At 47.2% G+C, this 26,346-nt stretch overlaps 1 protein-coding gene across 7 annotated transcripts in view; it reads right to left on the reverse strand.

Moving 5' to 3' along the window:
* MIER3 (MIER family member 3) overlaps positions 1 to 26,346 on the reverse strand; it is a 357,073-nt gene that overhangs the window by 25,065 nt on the left and 305,662 nt on the right. For all 7 annotated transcript variants that reach the window (XM_078675116.1, XM_078675117.1, XM_078675121.1 and 4 more), the window contains 2 exons: positions 9,104 to 9,231; positions 4,512 to 4,657 (listed from right to left, as the gene is read on the reverse strand). In XM_078675116.1, the coding sequence (XP_078531242.1) occupies positions 4,512 to 4,657; positions 9,104 to 9,231 (274 nt within the window). The remainder of the gene's footprint in view (positions 1 to 4,511; positions 4,658 to 9,103; positions 9,232 to 26,346) is intronic.

Raw genomic sequence — 26,346 nt, forward strand, 5'->3', positions numbered from 1 at the left:
CACCTGCTGGCTACCTTGGTCCCCAGTGTCGTCATATGTGTCCTGCTGAACATCAGGGTCATTGTCCACTGGGAAATTGTATTGGTCGTCTTCCTCATCATCCTCTCCCCCTGATTGGTTTGGGGAAGGTGATGGACTTCTTCTGGGTGGTGGTAGGATAGGCTCAATAAGGGCAGGAATGTCCTGTGCTGGCTTCTTTTTCTTCAGTGGAATAACATAGGATTCCAGTGGTTGGGAAGTGATGTTCCTTTTGTAAAGGGTCAGTTTCCCTGTTTGGGCATTGATGTAATGCTCAGAGTCTTGTTCCGAGGCTTGAAGCGTCGAAGGAGCCGAAGTCTTTGGCACCGATTTAGGTGCAAATGCCTTTGGTGGCACCTTTGGTGGAAGAGTGTAAATAAGCTTGGTTGATGACTTTTGAGGAGTGTCAACCTCTTTCGGAGCCGATGGCGTGGGAGCCGCCGACAAAGTCTTGTCTGGAATCCTTTTCAGGGAGTCGGTGACTTGTTTAGTGAAGGAGGCGGAGGGTGTCGAAGCCGACGTTCGGTGTCCGGTGGCGTCGGAGTCCCTCGGTGTCGACGGTATTTGCGTCGACGATTCTTCAGCTGCAACGTGGCGCGGCTCCGTTGTAGGCTTTGGTGCCGATGCCGATGCTGCATTTCCGACATCTTTGTGCCGATGCGTAGTGGCTGCGGCCTTCGGGTCGTGGCCTGTAGTCGATTTATGTTCGACGGGGCGTTTAGTTGACGGCGCCGTAGGAGCGTCTGAAGGCGTGTGAACAGACTTCGACGTCCGTGCCGGAGCAACAGAGGCCGACTCTTGATGGACGGCCTTCTTGGAGGAGGAGTCCTTGTGCACCTTCTGCGGCGCTGTTGGCTCGATAACCTTCTTCGACTTCTGTGGAGCGGAGGTGGACGGAGTCGATGAAGGAGCAGGCTTTGATATTTTTTGTGGGACGTCGGCCATCTTAGATGTTGTCGAGTCCGTTAGTTTCAGTTTCGTTTTCTGCTGGACGTCGGCCATTTTAGGTGTTGTCGAATCCGCTGGTTTCGGTTTCGAGTTTGCCTGGACGTCGGCCATCTTGGGCGTTGTAGAAACCGAAGTTTTCGGTTTCGATACGTTGGATGGCGGCTCCGCTTGAGTGTCCGTGGCCGGGCTAGAATGCGGGGCCGGGGATAGCGGTGCAGGGTCGTGGGTAAGGCCGAGTGGCGATCCCGTGACCTGAGCCTGTGTAATATAGACGTCGGGGCATAGCTCTTCCTCTGAGCTATCTTCCGCGGCCCCAAAAACTTCTTCGTCGTCCCCTACCTCCTCGACGTATTCAATGTCCTGGTCCTGTCCTTCGACCTGTTCCTGGGGATCGGACTGGACCTCCGTCGACGGTGGCGAAATTTGGAGGTGATGGCTACCGCCTTCCCCCGCAGGGTCGTCGAATATGTTGTCGGGTGCCGGTGTCGCTCGCTGGGCCTCGAGGCGCGCCGCGCGCCGATGCTTGAGCGTCTTCTTCGACCTGAATTTTGAGCAGGCCATGCAGTCGTCTTCATTGTGGTCCGGTGACAGGCATTTATTACAGACCGGATGCACATCGATGTGTGGATATTTGGATCCACAGACGGGGCAGAACTTAAACGGGCTCCGCTCCATGTTAAGGTCGTCGTGTGTTGCTGCGACGAGAGGGCCTCGAAGTGCGAAGAGTAACTATACTCCGTAGATTTCCGGCTCAGAGAGTCGGACGACGCTCGAGACCGTGCGCAAACAATACCGACGCTGGTAACGAAGGCCTTTTGGCCTTAAGAACAAAGTTTATCGGTTCCGACACGGAGACGTCGAGAACCACATCCGAACCCAATGGCGGAAAAAAACAATCTGGGGATGGAGCCGATGCCCATGCGCACTGTAGTCCAGGGGAGGAGCCCCCTATCTCGTGATACTTCGAAGACTCTTCCAGGACAACAATGTGCAATCATCCGGACCCAACACTAGGCGGCGATCTATGCACTAGATATGAATTTAGCAGCCCACATGCCTCGAACACATGCATTCAAAAATTATCGCAATGCAATGCAAGAAACCATTCACTCCTGTAGTTTGATTGGCATTCTCTTCTCCCTACCAGAGGATGTGAGGTTTGGTAAAGAGGAAGCATCCTTTGAACCACCAACACGATCGGCTTGATGGGATAGGTGTTTCCGGACTGTGTTCAGCATAGCTCCCAAGAAAAGCTGCATTTGTTGAGGAGAGATGTGACGCTTTTGGCATTTAATGTGAAGCTTGAGAGAAGCAACACCAGTTGCTGAGTGAAGGCTAGGCATTGCTGTCGGATGTTGCTCTCTGTCAGCTAGACGCCCAGATAAGGAAAGTTATAAATGATGCTGACACAGAAGAAAGAAATTAGTTATCTGCAACTCCTTTCATGTACTCACCTGCTTGAATCATTCAGAGTCGTCGCAACCCAAACTTTAGCCAATGAGATGGAGGTGCTGAGCTCTCCTCCTAGTGGCCACCATAGTTTAGATTTCTACCAAACGTGTGAGGGAGTCCGAGAACGGCTCTGCTCTAACCTACCATTAAACAGTTTTCAACTTTTATCATTCTCCCTGGACTTCAGCTAGCACTATCTTCAGTTTTCACCAAACAAGTTGTTTTCAGGGAATTTGAGGTATGTACCTCATTACTGGCCCAGGGGAAATGCAACTGCCACAAATTGTCATAAAGACTTAAAAGAAAAACAGGGCTCCTCTTCAAATCTTGTGACCAAATGAAGATTTACATTGAAAATACTCATGCGCAGTCTACTGCCAGTGGTACCTGTCATATCTAGGTAATAGGTTAATTGAGCTAGCAATGTGCTCACAGCAAACCATTTACCAGCTGCTTCAAACTTCAGGTTTTCCTTGTACATTGGTGGGGCATTTTCGAGGCTTTGACTGAAGGCTCTTTTCCTTGCTTTTTTTAACTAGAGCATCTGGTAGTACGAGGCCCCTAATGTACAATTTCTTTTAGACCTAAAAATCCAGGTCTTCCCAGGTCCTTTAAGATTCCACCTACACATTTTATAATGCTTTTTAGCATACAAAGGATATGAATGGAGTGTTTTGTCTGTAAAAACGTCTACACTAGGAAGTACTCTTTGTCCTCCAGCACCATGTGTACCTTAACCTTGAGATGCTCAGCTGCTCTTTGGATGATAGCATGATATGCTGTGGTGTCATCTGCTTGGAAAGGTTTCCTTGGATAGGGGTCATCATCTGTAAGTGCTTTCTGTACAGATTACAGATCAGGACATCTGTGTTCAGTGGCAGTGGGCTGGGATATCTAGGTGTATGCTCTTTGAGATAGGTATTGAGGTATGTTTCCCAGATATGGCCTTTTTAAATGTGAGCTTTCCATTTTCTGGTTGTGTTACTAAGGCTGGAATCTGTTGTAGGAGACAGGGAAGTAAGTGTCCTTTTACATGATGGCTTTTAAGATTTCTCTGCCTGACATCCAGTTTCTTTGGCTGTTCTGGAAACTCTGCAAGCTTGCTAGATGTCAAGGCCAAGTTTGGCTTTGACCTCTGTTCCAAAGTGGGTCTCTGGATTTTTGCGCTGAGAAGCGGTCGCTTGGCATCAAGGCTTAGGAATCTGGTATGGAGACCTTTCTGGAGCAGCTATTTGTTTTTGAGGTAGAGCTGTTTCAGGGAGAGTGGTTGGTGCCCGTTGAGGTCTTTTTGACATGGTCTCGGGAATAGAACCACAAATCTAATGATGTCGATGGTTGTCCTGAAGTCAAGACACCTAATAAGGTCCAACCCAAGATCCTCTGATGCGATGAGCAGTTTAAGTGCAGTAGGTGTCCTAGATGTAGGTATTACTGAGGGCTGTGGTTGGATTCTTCTCCAATGTCGGAGCCCTTTGAGAAATACATATTTTGGACTCTGATCTCTCTGGCCTCTGCTCTCTCTGTTGCAGTATGTCCTCTCGATATCATTGACAACGGTCTCAGTCACAGGCTCAGGACAGCTCAAGCTAATATTACAGTACTCGGATCAATGTTTCTTCCTGTAAACGATGGTGGTCTTATCCCTAAAGGCCTGCCAGTGGAGTCGCCTCTGAAGCAGTCAACAGTCAAAGTGACTTTGTATCTTGTAAGAGGATTCTGGTGCTTGGAGTCGAACAATTGGCTTTTGAGTATGACTGTCCAGGAGATCGAAAAAAGAACGTCCAAACTCAGAGGAACTTTTGCGCTTGTAGGTTTCGGGCAGTGAACAGGAGTAACCTTGAAAACAAAACCTCTCCTTCAAAGAAAAACAGCTTGCAATGTTGGCGCCCAACACTTGATGAGAAGAGTGTGCCTAGAATGTGATCTACTGTGGCACATGCTGCAAACACATTTTCACCAGACAAATGTGGCAAAGAAGAATCATCATGGCTAAAGAGATTACCTAATAAGTAATACCAATCAACTGTGCTCACAGCAATTATGGGAAAGCATCTGCTGGATTAGATTTGAACTCTTAATTCAGTAATAAATACCTGTCAAATCATTCGTAGTTATAGAACTCAGTATGCTGAGTTGTGGGTCAGGAATGTTTTCAGTTCTGCTGTTGGGATTTAAGGCTGATGAATGTTCTGCTACTCCAAGAGCTTCCGCTTCATCTACTAAACGATCCATGTAATCCCTAGAAAGAACAAAAAGTAAACTTATCCACAGAGTCACCCCATAACACACAGACGCAAATACCTTCAGACATGTTGCACATCTCATTTCTGCACAGCAGAACTTACTGTAGACTGAAATTATGAAGTGTAAGTGATGATAACCCGGAGGACAGTCAGCATGTGTGTTTAAACTTAAATCTAAACCCTTTCAGTAAGAGGAAGAATAAATATAAATTCATAGCACAACACATCTAATTATAGGAGCACAAATGGTCAAATGGCAATAAAAGACATGCAACCCTTTTCGCCTTTCCAGTCTGCTCTGTGTTTACCTAGGTCAATGCTGTGTGTAACAGCGGCCAGGACATGATTTAGTGAAGTGGTCCTATAATGCCCTGTAACCTTGCATCAAGGCTACGATCCGTTTCTCCCTTGTTTTGGTTTTGTTTAACCTCTGAACTTTGTCAAATATACCATTTTATGACTGACGTTGGGTACAGTTCAATCTACTCAGCATATGTAGTAAAAAAGTAAGTTGTGTGATTTAATCCTATGGCAAATGACATTTTACTGGATTCACTGGGGAAAGGTTGGCTTCCGTAACTTCCCATAACTGGAGTCTTAAATGACACTCTTGACAAATGTGGTCCTACATTATGCAGTTATGCACACAGGTCTAAACTTAGAAACCTTCCAGGGTCAAACTCTCTGTGGCCATTATCGCTAAAGTTCACAGGATTGCTTTTTCTACAGATCCCCAACTACCTTCCTAGCATTATGAAGGGCAGACGCTGTTTTGGGGCATACTTTCCGGAACTCTATTGCTCCTAACTTGAGGCTTAATAAAGATGGTATTCAGTTGGTTCAAAAACTAAATAGCTCTTCTCTAAAATGTTGTTTCTGCCAATTTAACACTCTGCGACATGTTGATCTGATCTTCCCTATGGGCCACAAAACTCATCAGTGTAGAAGTTATTTTTTTAAGAAATTTCAACAATTTATCAGCCACCTATGGGAGACTATAGTGGAAACTTGTCCAATATTTTAATTCTTTCCCAAAAAAGCATGGGAACCAGTTGATTAATCAAAAGGCTTCCTACCTCCAGTGACTAGACTGTGCCCCCGTCTCAGCCATTAATGACTAGCCACTGGGTCATAAGGACAGCACCCATGAGAAAACATAAAATGCTTATTAAACACTTATTGTGGAAGGGATTCTAGCTATCTGGGTGGCGAATGTTTGTGGCCTACCATTTTAGATGTTCCCTTTTTAGGGCTCGTCCTTTCCTATTCCACAGGAATAGGAAAAGAGCCCTTATGCAGTCAAACCATTTCTTAAGGCCAAGGGCTCTCAGAGGATTTTGGGAAGTGCACGCCGCCTCGTGCACGAGCTTGCCTGAGCCTTCTGCCTATCAGCCTGCCAGTTCTCCTCCCCTAATTATTCACTTCACTTGTGACTCCCCACATCAAAGCCTCAGCCTCCCTCCCTTGCCATTTGCTTCCTAACCAGCCTGCCTCGCATAATTGCATCAGACCCGACACTTCAAAGGAATGCGCCCCGAGAGCCACTTTCACGGCCGTGCATTTCTCTCCCCCCCCTCCCCACAGCAATGCCAGGAGCTTGTTTGTGGCTTGTTCTACCACTCACTAACTAAGCCTCGAGCGAAGCGGTTGGAATTTTAATTCATCAACATTTAGTAATTTGTAGAGCGAGGAGATGAGCTGCTTCCTGAATGTCTGCCTTTCAATTGAAATGACGTTAGCCCGAGTTAAAATGCAGCCTGGCACTTCGAAATGCCCACAGTGAAACCTGGAGTCTGCTGAGGCTGTCCCTCTGAGCCTGTAACAACAAGTTGGCCCAGCAGCCCACGTGGGTGTCCGTCTTACCAGACACCAGCTCAGTTTTCAATCACTCAGCACATACTAGCTACCACACCAATGTCTTTCTCTCTTCCTTCCTCTCTTTCTCTTTCTTTCTCTTTGTTTCTTTCTCTCTTTTTTCGTTCTCTCTCTTGCTTTCTCTTTCTTTCTTTCTCTTTCCTTTCTTTCTTTTTCTCTCTCTCTTTCTTTCACTTTCTTTCTCTCGCTTTCCCCTGCGTTCTCTTTCTTTCTTTCCCTTTCTCTCTTTCTTTCTTTCACTTTCTTTCTCTCTTTCAACACCACAGACCAGGCTCGAGTAGTGCCACATACACATGTGATGTGGTTTTAGGAGTACTTCAAAGCAAGTTTGCTCAACCTTTAAAAGAAAATTATTTTTAGTACAATATGCCCAATCTACGTTTAATGGGACATTACCAGCACTTCTCAGCGTGGCTGCTGAATGTTCATCCACAAAATACCAACACTTTGCGCTAGACTGCCTTACTTTAGTGGAGAGTACTTTTACCTCTCAGTAGAGCTCTTACACTTTTGGTGGCTGAGTAGCATAGTACTACCATTGCTCATGGGCTTTGCAGAGAAGCTTTGTGTGTGTGTGTGTGTGTGGGGGTGAGTTGGCTAACCTTGTGCCAGATTTGATGGGCAGTTGTGCCTTATACGTGCCTTATCTGTGAATTAAACTTGAAGTTCTGGGCATAATTTGGGGCACATCACGGGCACATCGCACACCATTTGCCACACTTTCGCGGCTCCTTTGATGTTCTCAGTGAACCGTGCGGCCACTGACAACATCAAAGGAGCCGCGAGCTGGCATCTGGCTTTTTTGCTTCAGCTCCTCTCCGTCCACTTCATTTAATAGCCCTCCCCAGCGCACGCGCGTCTCTGACAGCAATGCCGAGAGCTTGTTGGTGATAGCTAACGGGGGTCACCTACAAATATTGTCGGTTTTAACTAAGCCTCGAGCGAAGCGGTTGGAATTTTAATTCATCAACAGGGCTTCAAACTCCAGGGCAGGTCTACTTCTATTTTGTTCTTTTATGGCGCTTACTTCGATAATGTTTTTTTGACTTGTTGGTAGAGTCATTAAGTAATTTGTTGAGCGAGGAGATGAGCTGCTTCCTGAATGTCTGCCTTTCAATTGAAATGACGTTAGCCCGAGTTAAAATGCAGCCTGGCACTTCGAAATGCCCACAGTGAAACCTGGAGTCTGCTGAGGCTGTCCCTCTGAGCCTGTAACAACAAGTTGGCCCAGCAGCCAACGTGGGTGTCCGTCTTACCAGACACCAGCTCAGTTCTCAATCACTCAGCACATACTAGCTACCACACCAATGTCTTTCTATCTTCCTTCCTTCCTTTTTTCTTCCTTCCTCTCTTTCTCTTTCTTTCTCTTTCTTTCTCTCTTTCGGTTTCTTTCTCTCTTTTCGTTCTCTCTCTTGCTTTCTCTTTCTCCTTTCTTTTTCTTTCTCTCTCTCTCTTTCTTTCTTTCACTTTCTTTCTCTCGCTTTCCCCTGCGTTCTCTTGCTTTCTCTTTCTTTCTTTCCCTTTCTCTCTCTCTTTCTTTCTCTCTCTCTTTCTTTCACTTTCTTTCTCTCTTTCAACACCACAGACCAGGCTCGAGTAGTGCCACATACACATGTGATGTGGTTTTAGGAGTACTTCAAAGCAAGTTTGCTCAACCTTTAAAAGAAAATTATTTTTAGTACAATATGCCCAATCTACCTTAAATGGGACATTACCAGCACTTCTCAGCGTGCCTGCTGAATGTTCATCCACAAAATACCAACACTTGGTGCTAGACTGCCTTACTTTAGTGGAGAGTACTTGTAATATTAATACATCTAAGTCATGTAAATACAACACATATTGCATTACAAATGCTATAGGTGTCACGTTCGCAAAAGTTAATATTGGCATTGTAAATGACAAAGTTATTATTTTCGCTATTTTCAAAACAAATAAAAAATGTGTTATTTACAATACTAATACCTCTAACTTTACTAATGCGAGCCCTATTGCATTGCAAATGCTTGTTATTTTGGGCACTATTTGGGTAAAAGACAGCTTCATCGACTTCTAGTACCTAAGAGGTAATCAAAAGCACAGATTTGTGCCCCGCCCACAAAACTGTATCTTTTACACCAACCTTTCAAGTCTGATGGCAGGAGTATAGCCCGGTCTAACAAACAGAGACAGAAATGTTTCAGGAGAGCCTTGTTACACCAAACCAAGCAACAGATATTGGGGATAGAATAAATGGTAAGGAGCTATAAACATTTGAGGTTGTAAGTCGACAAGATGGTAAAAGCTCAATTTCTGGCCAGTCACACAAGCAATTCAAAATGATTGGGGGGGGGGGGGTGGTACATGTTAAGATATCAGGCTAACAGAAAACCTCAAATGTAGTGGTAGACCAATTTATCAGAGGAAAACATACATAGCAGGAAAGCTTACCAGTGCTGAGGACGCCTTTACCAACAAATACGGAATAATAAAATGAAATACATTTAATGGAAAGGCACACTATACCTTTATGTTAACTACTTTATGGCAAGACACTAACATTTTCAGTGCAATTATTTCATACTTACGTTACACCTGGATGGTGGTTATACCTCTTCTTCCCAAATCTTGTTTGCTGAGCAAAATAATCATAACGTTCTGATTTCTTCCACATATAATAAAACGAAACACATTCTGCAACAGTTCTGGTAACCACCTGTTAAAAAAAGCAACATTTCCATTTTAACAGAAGACGCTAGGCTTTACTTCAAAAGAGGTACATCTTGCACTTTAGAATGCACAACAGAAGACTGACTTTCGGGCAATTTTTAAACATTCACAATTACTGTATTTTAAAGCCCACTTCTGCAAGAGAACAGGCAAACCTAACTATAGGATGGACGTTTTGCCAAATGAGGTCATCAATATGACTATCCTTTCTTAAATGGTAGCTGTAGAAAGTTGGGTCTGATTATACTATACCAAAGTATGGTATAGTTAGTGTGCACACAGTCCAGTGGATCCCCAAAGGCTTATAGAGGTTAAAGTAGATAATACCTTACTCTCCATTTGTGGTAGTGTGTGCGAGCAGTAAGGCTTTATCAGAGCGTAGTGTTAAGAATTAATTGTACACACTCCGGCAAGGAATAAATACTCAAAGACTGAACTTTGACCAATTGTTTTGTATAAAAATATTTCTTTGTTGTATTTTATTTTTAGAACCAAGCCAGACTTGGTGCAGGTAAGTAAAATAATATTTTTATCATGTAATACAGTTGAATGCAGTTACAGGTCAAAGGTTCAGAAACAGTTGAAATTACTTTGTAGTTACTTTGCAATTACTTTTAAAATTACTTGTTGATTACTTTTTCTACTCAGGGTGATATGCCTAGATATCACACAGACATTTCCTGGATAAAAGGTGAGGAAAACAGTTTTTATCAAAACGCAGTATCTTAAGTTTCCATACAACACCCTCAAAGTTTTCAGAGGAAAAAAGTCATTGCAATCCTATGGAGAAAAATTAGGTTATCGTTTTGCAGCTAAGAAAAAACTGTCTTGAGGGTTTAGTTTCTGGGGTTAGAAAAAGGGTTCCCCAAGGGTCGAGGATGCCCTCAAAAAGCACCGTTAGCGTGCTGTGGCCCAGTGTTATCCAATGGGGGATAGGGGGCCTCTGGTTGGTGGCTTGGCTGCTCACGTGTACGCCACTTGGATGTGGGAGCAAAGCTCCAAGGTTTTAGCTCAAGGGAAAGAGGGATCCAAGATAGCATACAAAGTGCACCCACAGCGGCACTGGGGTGGCTGGATGCACAGTGCTGACTTGGCGTCAGGTGCCCTGTTTTCAACGCGAGTTTCCAGTTTTTAGTTTTGGCTGCAGGCTCAGTCCAGATAATCTTCCGGGAGGAACCAACAGCAGGGCAGGTAAGTCGGAGGGCTTGGAACGTAGGTTCACCTCAGGTCCTCTACTCCAGGGCGCATGGCCGCCAGATTCAGGAGTTTCTTTTCAGGTCAGATTTCCCCTTACTGGGCCACTCGCAGTTGGAGGGAGGGGGTCTCTGTGCAGAAGATGAGGATGACGCCCGAAGTCCTGGAGGGGTCAACACACAATGGACTGACTCTGGAGTGCTGGGGGACCTCGCTGGGACCGGTGGGCCACTCAGACTCGGCCTGTAGGCGTCGGGTGCAGTGGTGGTTCCAGGCGTAGGGTTTCTTTGTCCTCAACAGGCTCAGAGTCTTTCTTTAGTGATTCTTTTGAACAGAGATGCTGTTCACAGGCGATCTGGTCTTTGTTGAAGACAGTCAGTCCTCCCAGGGATTCTGGAGGTCGCTGGCTGCAGGACAAGGCAACTTTTGGTGCAGGATCTCTGGCCGGTAGGGCAGGAGTCCAGTCAGTTCTTCTCTGCAGTCTCCTCTGCTGGGCGTCTTCTTTCGTCCTTCTTCGTAGGTTGCGAGAATCTGTCTTCTAGGTTTAGGCTGCCCCCTAAATATTGTATTATGGGGTGTTTTAGGGGTCTCGAGGTCAGTAGCCAATGGGCTACTGACCTACGGGTGAATACACCCTTGGTGTACTCACCCCATGTGGGGGAGTGGGCACAATCACCAACACTGATTGGAGAGTGCCTGCCATCAGCAGGATGGTGGGCACTGAAGAGTGGGCTTCACCTTCCCGCCCCCACGTGAGGGGTGGTGTCGGCAGAGGTGGGCACATCTTCTGGGCTGTTCCAATTTTTTTGCCACCTGTCATCCCGCCAAAAAGGGGGTGAGACAGGAAGGGGGCCTGCGCCGGATAGCAGAAGAGCTGGGGGTCGCGTTACAAAGGCGGCAAGGCCTTTTAAGCTCCCCTGACACAGATGGCTCTTCCTGACCTGGAGGGAGGTGCGACCACCTCCACCCAGGAAAGGCTTTGTTTCTGGGCATAGGGAGCAAAGGCTCCCACCCCACAGGTCCAGAAACATGTCTCATGGTGGCTGGCTGGTGTTTACCAGTAAAGGAAGCAATCAGAGGCTGGTGATTTTTCAGGGGGCATCTCTAAGATGCATTCTGAGTGCAAGGTATAATAAATCCCACACTGGCATCAGTGTGAGTTTATTGTGCTATTTATTTTTGTTTATTATTGCTACCAAACATCCCCAAACCCAGAAATCCATTATGGTTCTGTGGAGTTTGTGATGACAAACTCCCAGACCATATACTTTTTATAGCTTTACTGCACTTACAATGCCTAAGAATGGACTTAGACACTATGGGGGTACAGGGCTCATCCAAATGTACCCTCACCAGTGGTATAGTGCACCTAGCTAGAGGGGTGTCTTACCTATAATATAAGCAGTGGGTGTAGGCATGGCACACAGATTGTGAGCCATGCTGACTTCACTTTTCTCTGCAACAAAACACGCAGCCTGCAATGGCAGTGTGTGTGTGTGTTAAGGTAGAGGACCTCTAAGGGTGGCGCCATATGTGTTGCAGCCCATAGAGGCCTTCACTGGTCACAGTGCCCATGGTACCCATGGAACCTTTTACAAGGGACTTAGAGGTGGCCAGAGAGGTTCCAATTGGGGGTACAAAGGTACAGTTTTTGGAAAGAACACATGCCCTGGGAACCCGATTGGACCCAGGCCACATCATGTCAAAGTGCATCAGAAATCTGGAAAAAAGTGGAAAGGTGGTTTGGGGGGGGGGGGGGGGGTCCTGCAACAGAAACACTTTCCTATAGTAGCTATTAACCAACTTAAGGTCTCCTTGAAGTTAACGTAAACCCTAGCTCAAGCGTCTCCTACTCCAGGGTTGTCCTTTTTTAATTTCATGGTTACCTTGCCATTAAGTGGCGGGCCAGAAACTGTTACTCAAAACTGTGACCCAAATCTGTGTACACCTAAGTATGTAACCTCTTGGTATAAAAAAACATTCCGACAAATAGTAGAGAGGTTTGGGGAGGTTAGTGGGGATATAGTGCATTGGACCAAAAGCACACCACTAGCTAGTTAACTTAACTATTAGTTGTAAAGCAAGGATAGAGGAGAATGATATTTTCCAACATATGCCTCAAACTGATATTTTCCAACAAGAAAAAAAAAAAAATAGAAGTTGTTGGGCAAAGGTCTTCTGCACAGCTGAACGAAATAAAGAAAGAAAAAGCATTGCCACCCTGCACATTTCCTAGTCTCTCTAGGATTTTAATTCAAAAAGGTAAATCTTTTCAGCTGCCACCCCTTGCAGCGATTATACTGAGGTAGCAGAAGCCACTCTGTGAGAATACAGCCGTCCAAGAAAAGCTGTGATGAACCTCCTGGAGCTTCTCTTAACTGCAGAGTTCACTGAAGATTTCCACAGCTTGTCCGAAAATCTAACTGGGAAAGGCAGCACACCTTTTGTACGGTGTCCCGCAGAAGTTTGTTAGAGCACAGCAGCTACACATAGTGTTTTCATTGGGATGCAGGAAAAACAAATCCGAGTGCAAAGACTTGGGACCCCCTCAGCCAGAGGGTTCTTGTACCAGGTACTCAAAACATGTGTGGGAATCCAAAAAGGGCACTATGCATTGAGGCCCCCACAGGACTATGTGTAAGACCCCAATGACGAAGGATGGTGACAAGGCAGCAAACGGGGGTTGCCCTGAGTCAAGACAACGACATCACGTCGCAGCAAAGGAGATTATTATATTGTGTGGTTGTGAGACCTCAGCATGTAATAGTGTCACAGTCTCGATCAGGTTTAGTTAGGTTTCTTTAACAAATCCACAGAACAGCCAGGCTTAGTCAATGGAACAAATGCAAAGCATTCATAATTACCAAAACAGGTAAGCAAGAAACAAGACACATTAAAAATCCAACACCAATTAATAATAATAAATTGCATTTTTCTCTTAAATTAGGTCCCAAAACAAAAACAATCTATTGTACGGAACAGGAGATGTGAATTTTAAAAGAGAACTATATTATTTTAAGTGCCAATAAATCTTTGTAATCAAGGATGTGGTTCCTGAGCCAAAAGCTAGTGCAACTTGCAATCATCTCTTGGACTGGCCTCTAAGGATAGGTCTGGGGAGATTGTTACCTGTCCGGTCTGACACTCTGAGGCTCATCATAGAAGATTTCACTGAGATCGAGGTTTCAGCAAAGATGTTTTCCTGATGCTGGGGACGCCGGATGCTGGCAAGATGCGAAGGATTTTGAACATGCTGGAGCTGTGGAAGAGGTGCAGTGAATGTTCCTGTTACCAACTCAGGACCCACAAGCTTCGGGGGTCATCTGTAGCCTCAGGATTCCATCTCCCACTATGCCCCATGAAGTCCTGTGCATGTTCAATTACCACTGGTCAACTGGTCTCCTGTTACAGCAGTCTTCAGCGGTTGTCCACAAGTGAGTGTTTCTTTGTTCCAGGGTCCACTCTGGCAATGGCAACGGGTCTCACAGACTTGGGGGAAGGTTTGGACTCCATCTCCCAGCAGGCACTTCAGTGGCAGGCAAGTGATCCTGGACAGCTGGGCTCTCACAAATGAAGGCCCCTTTCAGCTTTTGTGTCCCTGGTGCTGAAAAGGGAGTAAGCCACCTAGTCCATGGAGTCACTTGTGTTCTGGCACAAGTGGATTTTTTTCCACAAGTGGCCACTGCAGAGACTGTCCTCTCAGAGTCCCTCAGCTTCAGCAAGTTTAGTCCAGTCTTTAGTGCATCCTCTTTGCTGGGTCTAGGGAGCAGCCTCTGGGCACAAGTGGAGCTCTTCTTCCATAAGTGGGCAGAGTAGGCACAGTCCTCCCTGCCAGGCCCTTGAATTAAACACGAGCCAGTCCTTCCAATTTACATTACTTTCTGGGGTTTGGCCCTCAGACAATTCCAGGATACCCTCTTCACCCTAACAAATACGGTGCAAGCCTTCTTCCCCTGTGAGGAGCCCAGGTAACAATTGCTGCAGATAAACAGGAAAGGTTGGCGAAAGTTTAGGCAACAAAGTGGTGACTTTCCAAAATCACCTTTCAATTAAAAGTCACCTCAAATCCGATCCCAGCAATGAATCTGGTGGGTCCCAATGGAGGTTAGCACTTAGAGAGGTGGTTAGAGGGACCAATTAGCCAATGGTACCCCAGCCTTACTACAGTGAAAACAGCAATTTCATGTCTTAGGTGTCACAGCATGTCAATCACAAAAGAAACATGCCCTTCTCTTCAATATTAAGCATTCTGCCTGGTGCGCTGCCCAGGCCTTCCCTAGCGTGGTTTACTCATATTAACAAGCATTTGCAATGCAATAGGTCTCACATATGCGAGAGTTTGAGCTATTGGCACTGTAAATAAATATGCCTTTTCTTTATGTATTTTGAAAACCTGCAAGCGGTTCGTAAACACGCACTTTGTACTTCTAGTCATTGCTTACGAGAAGCCAAGCTGGCAGTACCTGCTCTTCTTTTACCAGCAGCCTTGCTTCTCGTAAGCAAGGACTATAACTACAAAGTGTGTGTTTACGCACCTGTTGCAGGTTTTCAAAACACATGAATAAAAGGCATCGTCATTTGCAATGCCAATAGCTCAAACCCTTGCAAATGTGAGACCTATTGCATTACAAATGCTAGTTTGGAATGTACCCCCATTCTCCCACCAGAACCTCATTGTGAAATTATGTGGCATTGTGAGGCATCACTTTTGTGAACACTACTCATGGCAACACACGCTGATGTGTGTAAATATAAACTACACAACCTGTATTAAGGCATGAGACATCCACTAAGAATGCCATATAAGTAGATCAGCCACATGTTTGCACATACTAAGTACGAAATAGTGCAGAATTGTGAGGCATCACTATGGGAACACTGCTCGCGGAAACTCACTGTGAGGTATGTAAATAAAAACTACTATACACCTGTATTAACTCAAGCATCATCCACTCAGAATGCCGTTTAAGCAGCTTCAGCCACAGGTCTACACATCCTCAGTGTGAGAGTATGCAGAACTGTAAGGCATCACTTTTGGAAATACCGCTTACGGCAGCCCACGGTGATGTGTGTAAATAAAAAGGATACAACCTTATTTACTCAAGCTCAAACACTCTTAAACCACTTTAACCAAAGGTCTGCAACGCCTCACCTAATAAAGCAGACATGAGGAGCCCGTGATGCCGCAGTATTAAATTACATTTCCGCATATGGTGTGATGATAAAGATCCCCATTAGCAGGCCACGAGGCCACAGATTATGTGACTGCAAAACCCATTGCGTCTAAGTCACACGATCTGAAATCAGCATGTTGTAATTCTACAAGTAGTGTAGGACACTGTCTAATGACTGCGAATATAAACTAGCCACCATCAGTGCTGTGCAAATATTATCACTTGTAAATTTCATACATTTAGTTTATTGGGCAAAGCTTCCCAGATTTTCTTTGGTCATGCAAAGCGTTTTCTCAACTTGAAAGGAGTATTTTCATTTTAATAAAGGTCAATTTAACTAATAAAATAAAGTCTGTCTGCATGTTAACAACTATTTGTATGTTTGCATCATAATTCCAGTCTGGAGCATTTTCTGTGCAACTTTACATCTTGCAGAGTTTTTGTAAGCACATCTATTTTAGCGTTAAATAAGGGTGGGTACAACATACGCATTATATTTTGACAGATTACATTTCCATCCTGTGTTTGTAAGACCACCCCCCTGTGGGTGATGGATGTTATTGTTACCCAGTTTACCATCTTTGTAAACATGAAGAGCGAAGTAGTGCTCGAACATGGGAACTGTATGTGGTGATAGAGCAGGGGAGACACAAAAATGTTTGTGTACCCCTTGTAAAGTCAAACTCTCATTACCATAACAGTACTAACAGAAATTAAGCATGTGAATTAATCAACAAAATGCACGTAGACACTACACGTGGGAGAACTAATTGCTGTCCTGCATAAAATAACTAACAAAGTGAATGTAAATGAGTTATACTGATATAGAGCTGTGATAATCTATATATAATAAAAATGCATGTCTATTTGTGCTTTGGTAAAAATCAATCAATCAATCAATCAGGTCATTTATAGAGCGCACTACTCACCCGTAGGGTCTCAAGGCGCTGGGAGGGAGGGGGGTGCCGTTACTGCTCGAACAGCCAGGTCTTGAGCTTCTTCCTGAAGGAGAGGTGGTCTTGGGTCAGGCGCAGGTCGGTCGGGAGTGAGTTCCAGGTCTTGGCGGCCAGGTAGGAGAAGGACCTTCCTCCTGTTGTCGCTCTTCGGATGCGGGGGACGGCGGTGAGGGCGTGGTTGGTTGATCTGAGGAGGCGCTTGGGAGTGTAGAAGTTGATCCGGTTGTTGAGGTAGCTCGGGCCTTGGTCGTGTAGGGCTTTGTGCGCGTGGGTGAGGAGACGGAAGGTGATTCCTCTTGTTGACCGGGAGCCAGTGCAGATCTCTCAGGTGTCCGGAGATGTGGCTGCGTCGGGGGATGTCGAGGAGGAGTCTGGCCGAGGCGTTCTGGATCCGCTGGAGTCTCTTCTGGAGCTTGGCGGTGGTTCCGGCGTAGAGGGCGTTGCCGTAGTCCAGTCGGCTGCTGACGAGGGCCTGGGTGACCGTCTGCCTCGTCTCGGTGGGGATCCACCGGAAGATCTTACGTAGCATGCGCAGGATGTTGAAGCAAGACGAGGAGATGGCGTTTACTTGTCTGGTCATGGAGAGGGAGGAGTCCAGGATGAAGCCCAGGTTGCGTGCGTGGTCCGTCGGTTTGGGTGCGGTGCCCAGGGCGGGGGGCCACCAGGAGTCGTCCCAGGCGGATGGCGAGGAGCCCAGGATGAGGACCTCCGTCTTGTCCGAGTTCAGTTTCAGGCGGCTGGTCGTCATCCATTCGGCTACATTTCTCATCCCTTCGTGCAGGTTGGCTCTGGCGGTGGCGGGGTCGTTGGTCAGGGAGAGGATCAGCTGGGTGTCGTCGGCGTAGGAGATTATGTTGAGGTTGTGTTGGCGTGCGATGGCCGCGAGGGGGCTCATGTAGACGTTGAAGAGGGTGGGGCTCAGTGAGGATCCTTGAGGGACGCCGCAGATGACTTTGGTGGCCTCTGACTTGTACGGTGGTAGGCGGACTCTCTGTGTTCTTCCGTCGAGGAAGGAGGTGATCCATTCCAGTGCCTTGTCCTGGATTCCGATGTTGCCGAGGCGCTGTACTAGGGTGCGGTGGCAGACAGTGTCGAAAGCCGCGGAGAGGTCCAGGAGGATGAGGGCCGCTGTTTCTCCGTTGTCCATCAGAGTTCGAAGGTCATCGGTGGCAGCGATGAGGGCGGTCTCGGTGCTGTGGTTCGCTCGGAAGCTCGACTGTGAGGGGTCGAGGGATCCATTCGTCTCGAGGAAGGCGGCCAGCTGTTTGTTGACGGTCTTCTCGATGACTTTGGCCGGGAACGGGAGGAGCGAGATGGGACGGTAGTTCTTGAGGTCGGTGGGGTCTGCTGTGGGTTTCTTGAGAAGAGCGCTGAGTTCGGCGTGCTTCCATCTCTCAGGGAAGGTGGCGGTGTCGAAGGAGGTGTTGATGATGTCCCGCAGGTGGGGTGCGATGACAGCGTCGGCCTTGTTGAAGACGTGGTGAGGGCAGGGGTCAGTTGGAGATCCGGAATGGATGGAGTTCATTGTGCGGATGGTGTCTTCGGTGCTGATCGGAGTCCAGGTGCGGAGGGTGGTGGTGGGTGGCGTTGTTGCGGTTGTGGCTTGCGTTGGTTGGTTGTTGAAGCTGTTGTGTATGTCCGTGATCTTGTTGTGGAAGTAGGACGCGAGGGAGTTGCAGAGGTCTTGCGACGGGGTGATGTCATTGTTTCCGGCGTTGGGGTTGGAGAGCTCTTTCACGATGTTGAAGAGTTCCTTGCAGTTGTGTGCGTTGTTGTCCAGTCGATCCTTGTATGTATTTTTCTTGGTGGCGCGGATCAGTTGGTGGTGTTTCCGGGTGGCGAGCTTGAGGGTGGTCATGTTGTCCGTAGTTGGTTCCCTTCTCCAGGCTTTCTCGAGGGCTCGACAGTTCTTCTTGGAGCTCTTGAGTTCGTCGGTGAACCATGGTGTTTTTCTGCTGCAGGGTCTGCTGGGTGGGGTTCTCAGAGGGGCGAGTTCGTCCGCGCAGTTGTTGATCCACTTCGTGAGGTTGTCGGCGGCCTGGCTGGGGTTCGCTGAGCTGGCGGGAGGGTGCTGGCTCAGGGAAGCGGTGAGCTGGTCGGCTGTGATCTTGTTCCAGCTTCTTCGGGCAACCTGTTGCTGGTGATGGTGGATCGTCGTTCTTCTGAAGGTGAAGTGGACGCAGCTGTGGTCCGTCCAGTGGAGTCCTGTTGCGTGGCTGAAGGTGACGTCTTTGCTGGATGAGAAGACGGCGTCGAGTGTGTGTCCGGCGAGGTGGGTGGGGGTGGACACCAGCTGCTTGAGTCCGAGGTTGGCGAGGTTGTCGAGCAGGCTGATGGTGTTGCGGTCGCTGTTGTTCTCCAGGTGGAAGTTCTTTTGTGGCAAAAGAAAAATACAAATGGTAAGTAAAAAGACGCATATATGTATGCTTTTGCTAGGTAACAACTAACTGGGAAAATTAGAATGGAGAGGTAAATAGAAGGGCTAAAATTCGAAATCTAATTTCTGTTGTGTTTATTTTCGTATTAGTTCCCATTAAGGCCTGCACGGCCTGGTCTGAGAGAAATGGCTATTTGTTGAAACAATGGCAAAGGCTCCGGAAAAGATAGCCCCCACGCATGCGTCGTGCGTGTCTAAGGTGAACTAATTGCCTGTGTTCGAAGTGGAAGATGTCAAGGTCAGCTTGGCCTAAGAGCATGAAGTGTGCCAAAGGATGCCTGCGTCTAAAACCATGGGAAAGGAAATACAGGAAATGAAATGATGTAATATTGATACAAGGAAGGAACACGGGGCACAGACTCTAGATGATGCCGTGAGAAAGCCCTGAAGAGTGACATTGCAGATTTAAAACTGGTTTGAAAGAGGAATACATGAGGTGATCATCACCACCCCTCTAATGGACCAATCAGAAATGACTGTGGACCCTAAAAGTTTCAATTTTAAGTTAGAGAACAAGCATTTACAATGCAATGGTCTCGGCATTATTAAAGGTAGAGCTATTGGCATTGCTCATGACTTATTTTTTTTTAAATCAGAAATATATGGCAGTGTCATTTACATTGCCAATAGCTTAATCGTTTGCATATGCGAGACCTATTGCATTAGCACCCTCACACAGGGGGCAGGAGAGCAAGCAGAAGCAACAATGGGGTAGGGGCAGGAGAGCAAGCACAGACAGGGGGCAGGAGAGCAAGCACAGCCAAGGGGCAGGAGAGCAAGCACAACCAGGGGGCAGGAGAGCAAGCACAACCAGGGGGCAGGGAAAAAGCACAAGAAACACGTGGTAGTAACACTTACTGGAGAAAATGGAGGCCAAATACACAGAGGGTGGGGGCGACAGGAAAATGACATTGTACATGCAGCCTGATAACACAGATTTACCCGGCCCAGCAGGCTGCACTGCCTTTCTCTCCTTCTTCCCTGCCATCGACAGGACCTTACCTCGTCAGCATCTCCTTGACCACATACAAAGAATTTATGAGGGGGAGGGGGGCTGAGGACAGCTCTCATCTGCTCGGTTAAAATGCCGGTCTGTCTTGATTTCTTTTCAACAACCACCTTATTACCAGGCAGAGCGAATGGGGTGGGGAGGGGGGTTGTTGGAAGAACAAGGGTGGTGCAAAAGAAATATCTGTTTGCGGGGTGATTTTTATCACCACGGATCATATTGTGCCATGAGAGCGTGCATGAAGTCGCCCGGACAAGCCTGATTGCTTAATTCTTGAGCTGAAAAGGACTGCTGCTCCATAGCCCAGTTGCACTGGGTCTTTAAAGGGCAATGGGGAATCCGGGGAAGAAAATGGACACTTTTTGGAGCAATTCACGTGCAACATGAGCCTAGTCCCCCTAAACACCCTTGAAGCGCCTAGACGCCTTAAGGTATTAGTTGCGCGATACAAAAAAATAAATATACATTTAATTTAGTAATTTTTAAAAATCACAAACCGGGACCCAGAGTGCATCAGACTACCGTACAGAGTTGTATGTAAACAGCAGAGCAACCCCTTTCAATTTACAAAATACTTCATGAATATAGGAATGCAGCTATGGACTAATCGTATTTGTAACTTAGTTCGTGATACGTTAGGGCATGTTTTACACCCAAGTGTGTCAGTGCAGTTTCTGGAAAAGTAAAAAAATGGTTATTAAAAAAAGGAATGCAACTATGTGGATTTATTTAGCACAAGCCTTCCCGCCAGGAATACAAGGAGGTTATTTTCTCAAGGGAGAGTGTTACAAAACAAATACATGGATACATACAGACAAACTAAGGGCTGCATACAGGTGGGACAAAGGGGAAACGTGTTTATGAGCTTGTAACTTACTCTGCATTTTTTTTTTTTTTTTACACATAACAGGGCTGTAAAACATGAATACAGTTGAGCATCACTGCTCTTAAAATCTACTTAGAAAAAAATAAAACGCAATTCAGAACATGGAGAGTAGGGACTTTAGTGCTGCCCAACAACGAAAAATTATGCTACATTTCACCAAGGCCACGGGGCAAAGCCACTCTCGTATAATTTCCCCGACGACAACCTGACAAAAATTTGAATTTACGAGTTCTAAAAAAAAAAACAATCCTGTTGCTTCTTCCCCAGACACAGACCGTGTACCGTGCTGCACAGAGTTGAATCAGCTCCTGGCCTGCATACTACGGATTTCTTAAAAAGCAATTTCCATACAATGCCCGCAAACTTTCAGTTTTCTCCGATGCAAGCTTAGGCACAAAGGTCAAAGTGGCTCCCGCTCCTACGCTGATGAGAGCGTTGATCTTAATTCGAGAACAACAGCATTCATATTTGTCCTTGTATGTCAAGGATTACTACTATTTATTTATTTTTTATTAAACTTTTTATTGAAAGAAGGGAAAACGAAGTACAAGGCAAGAATAAATAAATAAATAATAAAATAAGAATAAATAAAGAAGAATAAAGATCAAGATGGCCGCCGGGTAGGAGCTCTTGGTAAGAGCTCCAAGTGCTGGAGATCCCAATTTGGCCTTTATCTCCGTTAGCACCCAGCTGCATTCCCCACCATTCTGTGCAAAGCAATTACGAAAGTAACTGGAGTACAAGTAACTGGAATTAAAGTAACTTTTAGCTTCCTTACCTGTCTGGCGGAGGACGAAACTTGCGGAGGATCCCCGACCTGCCCGGAGGCGACACATCGCGGGAGAAGACTGAGACAACCCCTTCTTCCTCTTCGGACACTGGACCCCCCCTGGCCTGAGGCGAAGCACGACTCGGATGCTTGCTGCCTGGAGCCCGCAGCGGACGACGGGTGCACGTTGTGGTTGCCCGTGACTGCCTGCAAGACGAGCTGTGGCGGTGCACCGGAGGTGTCCGACCCGCCGGCAAACACCACCGCTAGCGCCGAGCATAGTAGAGGTGGACACACCAGCGGTCTGGCCATCGGAGGCGTTCGGTACGCCTGTGGGCGCCACCACCGGCACCGGCTGCAGAGGTTGGTTTGCGGCTACTGCGGTGCCGGGCGATCCCGGCGCGGGCTGGAAGGACGACACAGGAGGCAGGAGGCGAACAGAGGCGTGATGCGCCGCCACAGGAGCAGCTGAGTGGAGCCCTGAGGCGGGCGGGATCCGGAGGAACAGCGACGCACAACAGGAGCCGGCACCGCCTGCGACGGGAGCCGGAGGTGACCGGAGGTGGGGCGCCGCCGCCCAGAGAGCAGCAGGAAGGACGGGATACGTGAGGCGGACGGGATACGGGGGGATAATGGAAAACGGACGACTAGAGCCTGCCCCGTCTGCACAGGGAACTGAGGTGATTGTAGGGATTGCGCTGCCGACCAGCGGAGGTGTCTGACTCCTGAGCCGTGAGGCGGACGGGAAAACACACGGGAAAACACACTGCATCACATCGTTTGCCCAGGGGAAGTACAGGAGATCTATACAATAACGCCTATGGAGTCGGAAGAGTCTACAGCTCAGCTGCTCTGGACGTGCACGCACATCAACCTGCCAGAAGGCGTTGCAGTAGCGGTGTTCTTTCTTTCTGAATAGACCGATAAATGCTTCACTTTGCACCACTTTGCTGGCAACATCTAAGTACTGGCTGAGCAGAATCTACAAGAAGGTATTTATCTACCCTGATCGCCTGTACACATTTCCCTTTGTTCAAAATGGCTGGGGCCATAAAACTGTAGCAATAAATCCCCGCCTGTATCTACGAGGCCCACAAGGCTCCCCGGCCTGACTCCTCCACACAAGACCACCAAAATAGAGATAAGACTCCCTCCCAGCAAGATAGGAACTGGCTTGCTCAAACAGAAACTAGAATCTGAATCTGCCCTTCCCTGTTCCTAAAGCAACAGCAACTAACAGAGGACTATCGTATCTATCTCCCCTATTTTGGCGGCCATTTTAGAGTGGTCTCGCCCTCTCTCTCTTTGGCGGCCATCATGGACTAGTCTTTCTCAATATATGACCATACCCTAAGAACTGGCCTCCTTAGACTAATCTCAACTACCGAGTGTCTGCCATTTATTGCAGTATTGTACTTCTACGTGTACTTAATGCACTGACCGCTACCTCATATATTTCTGGCTGCTCACTAGTGTCATTTTTGACTCATGCTGTTTTTGTTTGCACATGTATTCTGTATATGTATTTTGGCCCGGTATATCATTAATATTATACTTCTATGTGTATACTGTACATTATTATAAACTGCACCCATCTCACTTTTATTCGTGTATTGCACGGATCGCTACCTCACATATTTCTGTACATTTTTTGTAAGCTGCACCCATCTCACCTTTTATTCCTGGATTGCACCTCATATATTTCTTTTTGTAAGATGCACCCATTTCACTTTTTATTTACAAACAAGCAATAAATTACACCACCGCCCCTAGTTGACCGTGAGGATGCATTCCAACTAGATCAAGGGTCACCTAAACTGAGATATGTCTCTGTCCTCCCCACCAAGCAGCAACTAGGAAGCACCAACATAGAAATAGGACTAACTCGCCCTCAGTAGAAAGGGAAACTGATCTCTCCACATACAGACAACAACGGACAAAGGACTAATACTGCTGCCTTATATACTATTTTGGCAGCCATCTTGAACAGCTTACTGAGCAGCAGAAATTGCAAAAAGGTATTTACATCACCACACTCGATCACATTGTTTACCTCATCTGTTCAAAATTGTCTGGGGACAGAAAACTGTAGCAATAACTCCCTTCCCGTACCCCCATTTTGGACCAGTAATTTTCACTTTAAAGTGACCCTACCCTAAGAACTGGACTCTTTCAGACTAATCTCATCTACAGCGCACTTTCACTTATCTATGTAGCTACACCTCCTGTGATTGAGTGTATGCCTTTATTGCAGTATTATACTTCTACTTGTGCCTTGGATATATTTACCTGCACCTAATTTACTTTGCACCGATCGCTACCTCATACACTTCTGGCTGCTCATTAGTGTCACTTGACGCCTTAACTTGCTGTGGGCATATGTATGTATTTTGCTACAGTATTTCATCAGTATTATATGCATATCTGATTATTATATATTTGTGTATGCTGCTAACACATATATTTTGATCTCTCACTAGTGCGTCTTTTGACCCATGTAACATATTGTCTGCATTTATCTCTGTTGACCCATGTAACATATCTGCATTTATTTGTAATATATTGTCTGCATTTATCTGTGCTCTTGTATATCTCTTCTGCTCACTCTCCCACACCCACCTTTACGCCATCCTAACATGGATCACTGCGGCAAGCACACATATAAAATAAACTACCCACCCGCACTCACAAAAAAAGCCGCCAAACGCTTTAAACACAACTTCCTGAGGTCCCACCCTGAAACACCCTTTGCCGACACCTACTTCTCACCGGTAAATGGATCCCTGAACACTGATATCATCTTCCACACCGCACGCAGAGCTCAATGGAGAAAAGCGTTCCTTACCTTACTCAACGTCTCCACCATCAGGAAATCCGCTCATGGACTAACACTCTCCATCGCACCATCCAAACTCTTCCCAGGCAGTACAGCCATTACTATCTACAATAACGGGATTGTCCTAATTCAATCCACAGACAGGAACCTGGAACTACTCGACAACCTGTTCCCCACTTTCAAAGAGCACCTCTCCAACCGTCGGACCTCCACACATACTCCAATCCAACTGAACCAGAACTCCTCACTTCCAACTAACGTCTCAGAACGACCCACCGCCTCTGACCCTCACAACTCGACTCTATCCCATCCCAAATCCCCCCCCACTTTCTCCACCCCCACCACTCCCTACACTCCCGCCGCTCCTAGCTCCCCCTCCTGCCTTGACCTCTCTCCCCCCACTCCCTGCTCCCTCCCTCCTGGCCCCCACTCCTCCCTCAACAACTCCCCCCGCCCTCTGCACTCAAACCACTCCTGACATACACCCCTCCCTCAACATCTCCCCCCCCCACTCCCTGCACTCCCGCCACTCCTAGCCTTCAATCCTCCCTCAACAGCTCCCCCCCATTCTCTGCACTCAACCCATTCCTGACCTACACCCCTCCCTCAACATCTCCCCCCCACCCCCTGCACTCCCGCCACTCCTAGCCTTCACTCTTCCCTCAACCGTTCCCCCCCCACCATTAGCACTCCCGCCACTCCTGGTCCCCACTCCTCCCTCAACACCTCCCCCCCACTCTCACGCCCCATTACTACACTTGCACCCCCGCAACGACCAGTCTCAACACGTCTCGCAATTGCCTCACCCCCCCTGTCATTGATTACCCTTCCAATAACTCTAACCCCATACCCAACGGCACGCTGGACACAATCATGACCACCCTCCTCCAAGTGAAAGAAGAACTCCACACGCTCAAAGAGTTACTCCTCACGCACACCAAGCACCCCCCCCTCACCACCACTTCTCAACGAATCAACAACTCCCCCTCACATCCTAGTCACCCCTTACATGGGACCTCTATCCCCTCTCGCAATACCTCCAACCGGCCTCAGCGCACTAACAAGACACATCCTACTCGCTCCTTACATTGGACCTCTATCCCCTCTCGCAATACCGCCAACCGCCCCCAGCGCGCTATCAAGACTCTCTCGGACCGCGACATACACACCCTACTCAGCACATATGTCCCGGCAACCCAAAACAGCTTAGCCACCACACACATGTCCATTCCTACGATTCTCTCCAACCCTATCAGGCACCCCACGCTTAGCAACAGAGGCTCTGTTCCCAACAACCTCACTAAAGTCCCTCTCACTATAGACCCCTCCACCTCCCCTTGCACCCCCAGACTCAAATGCACACTTCTCAACTGTAGATCGGCCCAAAAACACTCGTCGGAGGTCGCTGACCTTATCTTGTCTATGAACCTTGACCTGGCCATACTAACTGAAACATGGTTAACTGAATCCTCCAATCCTATCATGGATATCCTAGTCCCCCCCCAACTACTGCATCACTAGACCTGACAGGTCCAACAAGACAGGTGGCGGAATCGCCTGCATTTACAAGAGCAACCTCTCTATTAATAAGGTCACCGCCCCTTCTCTTACCTCCTGTGAATACTTCTGCCTTGATGTCATCAGTGAGAACAAACCTGTGTGTTCACTACACATCATGTACCACCCCCCGGGGGACAACCTCGTCTTCTCCCAACAACTCATGGACACAAAGTCAATCAACGCAGGACGGCAAAACATACAAATTTACCTTGGTGACTACAATCTCCATTGGAATGACTGCAGTGACGCAGTAGTTAATAGCCTCAAAAATTTCCTTAAC

The sequence above is a fragment of the Lissotriton helveticus genome, chromosome 2_1 (genome assembly GCF_964261635.1).
Source record: "Lissotriton helveticus chromosome 2_1, aLisHel1.1, whole genome shotgun sequence".
In the NCBI taxonomy this organism is placed as follows: Eukaryota; Metazoa; Chordata; class Amphibia; order Caudata; family Salamandridae; genus Lissotriton; species Lissotriton helveticus.